This window comes from Dermacentor andersoni, chromosome 6, assembly GCF_023375885.2.
Source record: "Dermacentor andersoni chromosome 6, qqDerAnde1_hic_scaffold, whole genome shotgun sequence".
NCBI classification, from domain to species: Eukaryota; Metazoa; Arthropoda; class Arachnida; order Ixodida; family Ixodidae; genus Dermacentor; species Dermacentor andersoni.
Window position 1 is genome coordinate 173,289,856 of NC_092819.1, and position 12,730 is coordinate 173,302,585.

The 12,730-nt window shown below is 44.5% G+C and overlaps 1 protein-coding gene across 3 annotated transcripts in view; it reads right to left on the minus strand.

Moving 5' to 3' along the window:
• Positions 1–12,730, minus strand: part of LOC126523442 (UPF0462 protein C4orf33 homolog) — a 288,556-nt gene that overhangs the window by 15,085 nt on the left and 260,741 nt on the right. For all 3 annotated transcript variants that reach the window (XM_055066822.1, XM_055066821.1, XM_055066823.2), the window contains one exon: positions 8,199–8,395. In XM_055066822.1, coding sequence (XP_054922797.1) covers positions 8,199–8,395 — 197 coding nt within the window. The remainder of the gene's footprint in view (positions 1–8,198; positions 8,396–12,730) is intronic.

Consider the following 12,730-nt stretch of genomic DNA (forward strand, 5'->3'; position numbering starts at 1 on the left):
GCGCGCGCTCAACATCGCGGAACAGCACAGCACCGGAGGAAGATCATCCGTCCAGCCAACAGCAACGAAGGCCATCCAAGGGAGAGCGTGTGTCAGCCATGTCGCGTCACCTCGAAAACATGACAGTCGTTCGCGATTTGCTGGATATAACACCAAATCCTCCACGGTAAGTGAATTCTGATTTAGGTTCACATTCTGTGTATATGACATGCTATCGCCATGAAGTTGTCGCGGCGCTTAGCCGACGCAATTTACGACGGACAAGGCAAGCGCGCTGTCTATCGATGTCAATCGAAAAAGCGAGCGGTCGCCATAACTACATGTGATTTATTTTATCGCCTGTGGCTATCCGTACGAGCTTTGAAAATCGCAAGCGCTGCCAGAACCATGGTATGTTCAATAAGCCGTGAGGCGAGAGGACGCTTAAAATGTTAACCAGCCCATGATTCCGAGCCTATGCGGAGCATGCTTAGGGTGCATTTTGTGTGTTTTAATTTACTCAGTTTGGCAGTCTCTTGTGTATCCAACGCTGTGGAAATAAGGAGTCACATAAGAGAAGCGGTCATTTTGCTTTCGTTATAAATAAGCCGCGCGCTTGACGGTGTCTCACCCATGGGTAATCTGCGACCACTGAAGTTACGTGCAGAACCAGTTCTAGTGAGAAACTTTGTCGCAGGCATTCAGCTGCATGCTGCAAGAGGCCGATTGGGCGCGTTATCTAGAACTCACTGAAAACGCATGAGGAATCCATGTTTCATGCTGAATAAAGTATAAGCCCCGTATAAGCGATCTTGCGCGCAACAGCGTTCGCTCATCGCCTACAAGTCGTACTCCGTGCGAGCGACGATTTTGGGCGACGCCTCCCCGGTGTTGGCGGTATGAGGGCTGCAAACACGCGTCGAAACTAGCGTGACGCGTGCTTTGGTAATTTAATTTGATGTATTTTACTGTAAAAAGTAGCATAAAATATTTCCGAAGGTCTTGCTGTAGGTTCTTATCCTTGCACGAATAAAAAATCAATCGTTTGCTCGTTCCGCGCGACAATCGGTCATATTTGAACGATGTACATCCAGTTCCGGCTTAGCGCTATTGGCTCGTCGCTCATAGCACTTCTGGGAGACGAGCGATGGTTTCTAGATTTCGAGAACCGAGCAATCTGTTCAAGTGACGGCCCCTTTTGTCGCCCGTCGCCGTCGGCAACTAAATCGCTCTTATGGTGTGATTATATGTCTGATTTTGTCTCCTGTTGCGCTTTTCGAGCGCTGTGCGAATCTGAAAGACTGCTTACGTCTTTGAACTCGGTGAATTGTCAAGCAGCTAATTATGCATAGGCATCGAATATAACGGCTGCTGTGTCGAATTGCAATTCGAGAGGTACTCTGCATACGCTTATTCTTTTGGACATGCCTGTGGATTTGCTAATATGAGTTGGCGTTTCAGAGTTATGTCATATGAACAGCTAAATCACCCTTCTCTGGGGGTTATAAACGTAATGTGTGCATCTTGTTACTGCATGGCAGATCAAAATGTGGCTATCGCTTTAATATGTTTAGTAAAGAAATAAAGTATCAAAAAAGACGTTGTTTAATTCCGTGTTACCATTTGTCTGCCGTACAAAAAACAAAGAGTTGGTCTAATAAACTAATCATTGCTGTCTAACTGCAGCTTTTACATGCCGCCAAGAATGTAAAATGCTAGATTTCAAACTGCAGCAGTATTCGAGTGTGTTGAAAATGAACTCCACTGCGCACCTCGTAAATGAAAATATGTTGGGGCCTTTTAGTAAGCTTAGATCCAGGCCGCAGTGAACTTTCTTGTTATTATTGAAATATGCGTAAGCTTGCCATAACAAGCCTTGTTGCCCTTTCTTATAGGCACTGGAGGACCATATTTTTATCCCTACTGAACATCATGTTTCCAGATATGATCCTCAAATTATGCCTTGAGCAGTGACACAACCACAGATGGTGCGGAGGACACACTGGGGACGTGGGGTGCTATAACGTAAAACTATTCCAAACTTTTATATTCCAATTCTGCTATCAGCCCTCCACGATTGGTCAAAAACTTTTTTCGACCACCCCCACTTCACCTGTCTGTCACGCGACGTCACGAACACCACGATACCTCCCCACCTGATATGGTGTGTACACACTGCTTATGCATGATTTGACAGAAAAAATAAAAACAGTTAATTCTGATTCGACCCCTTTTCGCCATTAGCCCTCGGCTATTGGTAAAAAGTTTTCGGGCTGCACCCACTTCACCTGCCTGTCACGCAACGTCACAAAACCGCAAGAACTCACCGCGTCAAAGTAACGTGTACGCGATAAAGATGCATTAATATGCCGAACAAAACGGAATTTTCTTCGGAATAGCCGCAGGCTGCCCCGTTCCGAAAGGAATAGAAGATGGCTGCCGCCGATCGCTCAGACGCTGGCTACTCGCACCTGCCGGAGAGCATGGGTGTATTTGCGTATAATAAAACTTCTTGCGTGGCCGTGTAACGTTTTTGTGCACTTTCGGCACGTTTACCCCCTCATTCTGCCAACTCTTCTTTGTTGAGGGTCCCTTTTAGCGTCATTCTTGAGCTTCCGTTGCATGCTGCCGCGATTTTCGACCAGCCACCGCAAGCTAACTAAGGGAAAGCCGACCAATCGTAGACGCCGGCACCACCCTCTTCATCCGGTTATCGACTTTCAGTGCAGTGGCTCGGCCCCATCGAATCTCTCTCCACTTGAGCGCTCTCCTCGCCTCTTGTCAGCCAATTAGATACGACAAGCCACTCAGTGTGGGCAATGTTATTCGTCTTTCAAGCAAACAAAAGTTACCTCCCATGAACGAGGAGAGCGTTTGATTGGTCTGTTCGGACAATCCGGCCGGTGGCCGCCCGGTGCTTGCGTTGGTGGTTACGCAAATTTGACGTCAGCAGATTGGAATGGAAACATATTGGAATAGTTTTACGCTATAGGGCCCGTGCTTAGGATGTGTCCCAAGTGGGGTTTGCGGCGCACCAGACTAATGACAGACCTATGACATCTGACAATGACCAATATTCTATCTAGTAGCAGTAGTATTTTAACATTGCTGCCGAACGAGGATGAACTGTCGGTTATTTGTTATTTGTTTAAATCTAAAAATTTAAGTTAGTTTAGCAGTTGACTGTTGCAGTCATTTAGATATTTCGCATGCATTTCAGTAGGAAGACTAAGAGCTAAGACTTTCATTTAGTGCCATGACCTTGACTGTCTTGACGATGTTTTACACCATGTCCTTGCGTTGACTTTCGCACACGATATTTTAGGCACTCGCTTTATATAACGCAAGAAGGCAACTGCAAGGACACAAGGACGTCAAAGAGCCAGCCCAGCACGACTTCACGTAGTACAAAGGAGCGAACTCCAAAGAATCAAAATACATTGCCTTGCAATTTGGACATGTAAACTAGAATGCGAGTATATTGGGTCTACCATTAGACTAAATGTCAACAAATTCAAAATGAAGTATGTCACACCAAGATGAAAATTCTCACGTGCTCTAGGCAGTTATCTTGACATGGTATATTTATATAATGTCTCCGATGGGAAAGTCAAAATCAAGTATGCTCTCTGGAGACAAACACATACGAGCAAGTGTCATTGAAAAGTTAGAAATCTGTTTTAAAAAAGCTGATTAGTTGTGAGAAGTGACTGCTTTCTGTCTTGCCTCCCTGCGGATATATCCATGTATTAAAAAAAATAGTGGTGCAATGAAATTGCATATTTGCTCAGTGACATGATGCATACTTGCAATGAGCACCGTGCCTGTGTTCACTATAAAAAGCATCAGCTCATGCTTGGTTAGGCGCTTACATGCATTTAGCTGCTTTAATAGCTTACATTTACCAGCGTGTGAATGCAAGTGCACAGCTACAAACCACTGTGATTCTGTATGTTAAATGGCAACATGAAGCAGGCAGATTTTCATGTCTTCCTTTTTATCCATCTTTTACACCTAGCTTTAGAATTATGGATTCCTTTTAGGTTCCAGAAAGGGGAAGCATAGGGGTAAAAGAATCCCATGTTTAAGAAGTCATCGTTTACGCTCATGCTCACGAAACCAGTTCATTAGAACCGCTCGTGCCTCCCGAAGCCAAAGCAAGGAGCAATGAAGGCCTTTAACTGTGTACACCGTGGAGCACACCTTACGTCTTAGAAGCCAGAGAGTCACTTGGAATTGAAAGTTACTTTAAAAATGTAAAATTGTGGTTTCTCTAATCTACTTGCCGACCAAGTATGCTAGTGGAAGTAGAGATACGTTGCGAATAGTTCACCAATTGGCAGATGTGAGCATGTAGTGCTAAGCAACAGTCCGTTAGCTTCATGGCTTCTGTAGACATAATTTTTATAAGGCAAAATAAAATTAGAGCATTTTGCACAGAAATTTCTGGACATAAGATAGAGCGCACAGTGAGGCGATGTATTATTCGTCCTAGAAATATGTGTAATTGTTTTGAGACGAAGATTCTGCGAAGTGCGATAATTTGTCTTACTTAAGCGCGTCTTAACCACTTCAGCAGGAAAAAAAGCTTTGGTTCCAGGTAGTTGGTTCACTGTGCGAGTATATGCATAGTCGCACGCAAAATCCACGTGCATGGAAAGGATATGCGAAGCAGGATGGGGCCATTCTCAATTTATGTTTTCCTTCTTTGTTTGTCTTTTTCGTGCACTTCCCTGCCTGTATTTATGCTTATGACGCCTTTGATGCATCATGTTTCTCACATCTGATTTTTGGTTCACACCTGCAGCCATGCTATACTTTAGTTAGATCGCATATTCAACGAGTCACAATAATTGATCATGTAATTATGCAAGCTGCTCCTCAGAAATTTAGCATTCTTACCCTAACGGGACTGAAAAGCTAGACCTATATGACAAGAAATTTAATGCGCATGATTTTATTTCCAGTGCTCCTTGCAGTTTTATACTCATTTGCTACACGCTAGATAATATTGTAACTTTTATTTATCTGTGAGAAAGTGTGATGAAGCCCAACTGCACGAGGAAACTACTTTCGTGATGAGGCCAACCGAATAGGAAATATGCCTCTGTACCGGTTTGACACCGTGCTCCCAGGATATTACTGCATAACCACAAAACACTTAGAAACAATGGGGTGCAGCCCATACATGAACCATTTCATGTGAAACATAAGCAAACCTAGCTAGACCTGCGGCCTCACATGAGAATATACAATACATTTCTAAATGCACTGCACTCTCAGTAAGGAACATCCATATGCTCTACAGGACATTATCAAAGAAATTTCTGTTTTGGAATATGGCACAAAAAAAGTTTCTTGCACTATTTATCTACATTACCAGCCCCATGCTTAGCAGCTCATCTGGTAACCTCTGCCATTAAGTGCACACGTTTTGTGCGAGAAAGGCGTTTGCTGGCCAGAAATGTGGCGCATATTTCTCTTTGATCATGGTTTCAATACATTGCGAGTTTGCACACGTTTGTTCTATGTTTATATTTCCGTTTATATTTTTGAAAAAAAGGAGTCAATTGAAATTAAAGGATATTTCTACACTGTAATACTGATGAAACTTTAGAGACTATAGTGATGTTTTATTACAAATGCGTTCTAAAGTTCATGGGCGTCATTGTAATCTGATTTTATGTGTTTGTTAGTTTGTTTCTCATATTATTATTCAGTTTGTTTTGTGTCTGATCAATGAAGATTTTCGCTTTTTAAAAGAGAAAATGTTTCATTTGAGTAGCTCGGCGACGACAGATTACAACCCAATCACCAAGCATAAGGGCAGAAGCTGCTATCAAATATTCCCCACATGTAAGTATTGCGAATCCCTTCAAACGTGACCATGGATCTATATCCCGCTTTCACACTATTGGGACGAATACTAGCACTCTGTTCTGAAGGAGTACAAGCACTGTTTGGGGTATTAGAAACATTCGGCTTGGAGGAGTAGAAGTACTCGGTTTGGAGGAGTAGAAGCACTTAGTCTGGGGGAGTACTAATACCCCTGTGGGGAGAGTATTAGAACTCTGCGGAAGAGTACTGCACTCTCAGTGGGTAAAGTATTAGCACTCTGGGGAAGATTACTAGCACTACCTTGCGGTGGAGTAACAAAACTCTGTCAGGAGGAGTTGACCTACCCTCTCTCGAAGAAGGTCGATCTACTCGAAACGAGTGAAAAATTAGACAAGTAGGTACTCCCTAAAAGAGAGTGCCCGGAACTCTGTTTTGAGAGTGTAGCCGTGCACTGCAGCTGAGCTCGGCAAGTATCGAGCTCTCATTCGCGTTTAACGTTTGACAGTGGATATCATTTTTTTTCATGAAATGTACAACTTGCGCGTCAATTTATCTAGCGGAATTTATTTTGCTTGGAACATAAGCGGCAGCCTATGTTTGCGTCGCCGGTGGCGGAGGGGCACATTCTTCGCGGTCGTCGATTGGCCCGTCGGCCGTGCCCTGCGCCGGATGAAATGCCGTCTACTTTGAACACCCCTTGCACGGCAGACGTTCTAAGGCACTGGAGGTCAGTTCGCCGTTACGGCATGTTTCGCACTAGCGTGGACGCGTCTTTACGCTCGCAAAACGCGGACGCCAAGAAGTAGCGCTGTCAAACATGGCGGCACCCCTGGCTCCACCGTGAATTCTCGTGTTGGCTACGCACTCACTCTCCTTGATCTCCGGTCACTATTAAAACGAGCTTTCACTTCCTCTAAACTCACCTCAAACGTTAGCTATGAGCGCATACCATAGCCGATTTCGGAAATAGTTCGGCAATTCTGGTGTTCATAGGCCTGACGAGACGCGTCTGCATGGCAACGACAGAACGGTTGCTAATTTATTGTGTTGACGATGCATTTGTCACGGGGCACCAGACAGCGCCCTGCCATTTAACGCAACGCTATCGAAATTGTTCTTGCGTTTAACGCACGTAAGGCGAGAAACCCTATTTTAACACAGTCTACTATAAAAAATGCTGCTTTCCCTACTTTTTACCAGATGGCGAACCAATAAGCATAAGAGCTTTGACTACTCCCACCTAGATGGCGTAGTGAAGTTTTGCGCTTTCTGGCGCTTCGGGGAGCGGGGCGGGGGGTTGTTTTACGGTATACTATAGTTCTTTCGAATAGCGTCCCGCAATAGTTGAGCGTGCGGAACAAGCTAACGCTAACGCAAGCAGTTTATGCTGTACTAAAACTCTCTACTCTCTTTTACTCCGGCAATAAACGTCACAAGCTGTTCTGTTACCTCACGGACCGAACCCGAAGGCTGTAACATAGCGTCTCGAATCGCTAGCTGCCACGAGAAAAGAAAAAGAGAAACTAACACGTTGCCGCTCGTGATGCAAGAAAAGACAATGCTAAGTCTGGGGCCAATGAAGACTGCAGTCAGTGACAATCTAAAAATTACATACAAGCTCCACCTGCAAAGGCAATGTAGGTAGCGTTCACCCCAGAAAGAGCTGAGCCAGCAGGAGTGCACTCATAAGTATACGCAAAGGATATACAACTAACAAGGTTCGCTCATTTCCCCTGACGCAAAGTGGTCTGGCGTCAACTAAACGACTGTTTCTTTCCGTACAGGTGCGCGTTTGCGCCACTGGTTTTAGGAGGAAACATAAATGTTTTATTCAAATTTTAGGGGCGATCCCAGTATCACTGTACAGCCGCGTGTATTTTAGCTCGAAATGACAAGCCTTTATTTTCCCTTTAGCCCATAATTCACATTAGCAGAGCAAGGTCATTAAATTTTGAAGGCACTCCAGCTGGCTTGGTTCTTTTTCAGAGGTGAAGGGCGGGTGCACGGCGTTTCAGCGGGTGGAGCTTGCATGTATTTCTTGTTACCGACTATCGCGCACGCTTATGTGGTCGTGCTGTGTAACGTAACGCGTGCGCAGGTCGTCTCAAAGGGCTAATGGTATTGCCATATTTGTAGAGGCAAGAGCTCCTTCCATTTGAAGGTCGGACGTCTCCTGAATGCTTCGAAAACACGACTATTCAAGGTTGCCGCTCTGTCAGCAGCCCACCCCCCTTGCCTTCTAGGCTCTCCGCGAGCTAGTGGATTACATGTGCATGAGCATTTCTGCGGAAGCGTTGCAAAATAAAACAAAGATATGGCCAGCATCATGGACAACACAACGTTCAAGGAGGCACTTTAGGTAGACCGGATGCAACCCACACGAGTCGAGCTTGCACGGGGATCCTGGTGGCGGCGGGTACAAGGCAAGCTCGCGGCGGGCGCTTGGCCGACCGTGTCGCGCCCACGCATTGAGGGTCGCCACGCCGGGGGGCAAGTACGCAACCGGGATGCGCACCGATGCCCGCCAGGTGCTCCGGTAGCGGTCCACGTTCGTGGCGTACGACAAGGTCAGGTCCATCTGTGAACGAATAGCGATGGCAAGTTCATCTGTTCAAAGAAAGCTTTGCATGCGTGCCTAGTTAAGCTCGGCGTAGTGCAGAAATCAGTAAAATGAAATGTGGTCCTCGGCGTGAGTTGGTAAGACATGAATCAAACTAAAACCGCAGGCGAAGGGCATGTGCGCAAAGAATCAATGGCACAAGGGCTTACTTTCCGGTATATTTTGCAAATACATCCCGAATATAAGCCATTATGGAAGAACTAGACAAGTGCACCTATATAGCATCATATCTTGCATCTGTTGTCATCACACACACCCCTCCACGAGGCGCACACCCCAAGAGGAGCCAACATCCCACCAAAGCCCTACACCTTTCTTTTTCCTGCACAAGAAGTATTTCCAAATGCTCGAACGGTCGGAACAGGCATAAAGACAGACAAGAAAGAATTTGTAGCCTCAAGCGTACTGGACTTCTACGTAATGTGACTGATAGAAAATAAACGTTCAATTATCTGAGTCAGTGAAAAAGAGTGTTTCTTCACCGAACGCCTGTGGCATTTGAAGCATGGAATAATGTAACTCTTGATATATTGCATCTTTTATCTTTATATTAAATAAAATGTGAAATTTCTAATTGGGAGACATCAAAATCAAATCAAAATCACTTTATTTCGGGGCATTTCCTGCGGAGACAAGACTAAAGGCTGAAACAGCCATACTGGGTCTCTGCTGCCATTCAGTTCATACAGGATTTACGCGTACAATAACGTAAACAATAACGTGCACATTATATGAAAATTGCAGTTGCACCCAATGTACAGCCGAAGCAGGAAAGAAAGGTGACTTCTAATACATTAGATAACAAGTATGAGATCCATACATATGCACAATGATCACGCAGATAGATATGTATATATATAAAAGGGTCACACAGGATTCATGTGTTAGCTAGTAGGCCTTTTTATCATGTTACAGATATGTAGAGAACAATTGTGTACCAGTACACTGCGTACAAAAGCAGAAAAAATAAAAATTCGGAAATGCTCTAAATAAAGTTGAAACTAATGTAAAACAGCCTACAATACACATGCTGTTGTGACAAGAAACGTTTTGTACATTCTTTTAGGTTTACCAGGGCTATCAGTCCATTTTAATATGTCTTTATGTTTATTTAGAATCTGTATAGATTGATATGTTAACGATTGTTTCACGTAATTTGTCCTAATCTTCGGAAGCCTCCTCCTACGCTGCCTAAACCCGCACTTATGTTCAACTACCATATCAATGTCCTTGTATATGTTTGTGGCGTGTATATGTTGCACTAATCTATATAGATAAACTTGATTGGCGATAAGCATGTTGTGTTTCACGAACAACTCCCTGGTACGTAAGTCACGGATATTTCCTGCATAATTTTCTCTTTTCGTAGGCTACATTCAATACAGCCTTCCGATACTCTCAAACTTGAGCATTTTCTGCTTACGGACCTTAGAGAGCGTTCAAGCGCCGGCACTCAAAATATGCCTCGCCTTGCCACGGCATGCCACCAACAAAGGCACTGTTGAGGAAGCCCGCGTATGCCCATTATCGATATACCTGTCCCACGAACCACGTCGTGTGTATTTACGTTTATTGACATTGCCATTGACCGACCATTGGCCTCAACTGACGTCGGTTCTGCATGAGCGGCCGGACAGCAGTTTCACAAGTGCAGTCCGCTCCAAGCTACCCTACATAACATAAGGCTATGCCCTTCCATATCACCCCGTTAAACCACCGTGGGTGATGGTTCAACCTTCCGTATGTGTGCATGTCTCCGGTATACTAAACAACTCATTGGTTCCCGTTAGCGGACTACAACAACTTGCTCTGGCATACATCTGGTCAGAATACCAGATATATGTTCATGTTTACACAAACGGCTACGCGTCAGCAGCTGTGGTGATACCGGCCCAACAGATAACTCGAGCTTTCATACTAGATAATAATTCTACATCAACCGCTGCAGAGCTTGTGGCTATTCGGGAAGCGATTCGCCACATCTGCGGCGAAAGACCTCAAGAGTGGTGCATTTTCCCGGACTCAAGCCCGCGCAGCAAATTTTGGGATGCTTCCTGCGCCACACCGCATATCAGGTTCTGGCACTGCAGATCACCGAGTTACTTTCATGCGCTCAAGAAAAACACCACCGCGTAGTGTTCCGATGGATCCCGGGACACTGTGGGCTCACTGGTAATGAGATGGCCCATGCTGCAGCAAGGCGCGCCCTCAGCAATGGCCTGCGAACTGTAGTGCCATTCTCCAGACCGGACGTCACATGCCTCCTGTCGGAATTAATGAGGAGTGCGACGAGAAGGTACTGGGCCCAGACAGACGCTCGTCACGTCCGCCTTAAAAGGCTGTATCCCGACATGCAATTTCCATTTCTGCGTGGAATTCCACACCCTCATACATGCCTGCTACACAGACTGAGATTAGGCGTCGCCTTCACGCGCAAATACTAGCACATCATTGGACGGAAACACTCCCCGGACTGTTCAGTGTGTGGCACTGTAGACACTATAGACCATGTGCTCGTGGTGTCCCCTGAATATGCGAGCGAAAGACTGACAGTGGCAGATACCTTGAGACATTTACACAATAGACCACTGTCGGAGGACCCCTTGCTAGGCGTATGGCCACAGAGTTCTTAGACGACACGGGCCTGGACTCACGCTTGTGATACCAGTTATGCAATGTGTCCTTCACCTCATCCCTCCCATTATCATCCCCCATTGTGACCCTCTTTCTTCCCTTCTTCCCGTTCCCTTACGTAGAGTAGCAGGCCAGATGCTCCATTTTCCGGCCGACCTCTCTACATTTTCCAGTCATTAAACTACTTCTTCTTACTTCAAAAATACGTAGCACGCGCTTTCGTAGTACCGTTAATCTATTGTAGCTGCGCTGAGTGGTGGTACCCCATACTAGCGAACAGTACGCAATCTTAGAATATACTAGAATGTAATAAAGAGCTTTCTTTAGCCGAAGAGGTATTAAAGTAGAAATATTTGTAATGCATCCTACTGATCGAACTATATCGATTACCAAATGGTCCACATGACACGACCATGCCAAAGACTCTTGGAACCAATCGACTAGGAATTTTTGCTGAGGTGTTAGTTGAATTCTCTCGGTTGCACACGTAATATGAATGACACGTTGGTCGCGTTTACTTGAAGGAGAAAAAAATGATGTGTTTTGTTTTAGAGCCATTTATTTGTAGACAATTATCATTTAGCCATTCGGATAAGCTTTGTAGATAATGATTAGTCTTTTCTTGAAGTTCACGTTTCGTCCGTGCAGTAAAAACATAGTTGTATCTTCCGCAAACATTACCATATTAAGGGCATAGTCAATATGCGTTATGTGATTGATGTGTAACAAAAACAGGGTGGGACCTAATACTGATCCTTGGGGTACTCCATTTGTTACATTTAACGATATCGATGAATAATCATTAACATCTGTAAATTGGAAGCGTTCTTCAAGATAGGTGGTTAATAATTTCAGTAACATGGCACGTATTCCCAAACATTGCATTTTTAGAAGAATACTATGATTCACCGAATCAAACGCTTTTCGCAAATCTAGAAAGAGCCGTAAAGTATAATTCTTATTTTCTATACTTTCAATCATTTTTCCCTTTGCAAGCACTAACGCTTGTTCAGTTGACGTGTGTTTTTGAAATTCAATTTGCGAACTAGATATGATGTTATATTTCTCTAAGAACTTCGTTATGCGATCGTTTTTTGCCGACTCAAATACTTTTGATAAGATAGGTAATACCGATGTTGGAATATGATATTGAAAGCAAAGTAAATCCCAGTGGCACATACTCCGCTCATATCCCAGTGGCATCACAACATACCGGGTGACCTCACTACATGATAAAAACAGTCAGTGGCCATCTTGCATTGTAAGAACTGCGGTCGATGGCCTCAATTCCCCAAAGAAATGTGAAGTGCTAGCAAAAAATAACCGCCAAATGATCCGTTAAATAATAGAAGTCTATGCAAGATCTATAATGAAACAGAAATGTGTCAGTGCGTGATCTGTTTTGCTATCGACATGGAAATTGCATATTCATCTCCTAACCCTATGACCAAACGCATTTACCGCTCACATGCATAATTGTGTAAGGATGACCGATCCCGGTCTCTAGGTTTTTAATGCTTTTGCGCCTTTAACGCCTCATTCTGCCAAGTTTGTATTGACACGTGTACTTGTTTGTCTTTATTGGGAGACACGTTTCACCGACTAACAAGTGTTATCACAAAGCGCAGGACGCGCCTGCATGTATCGGAGGTTTCTGGA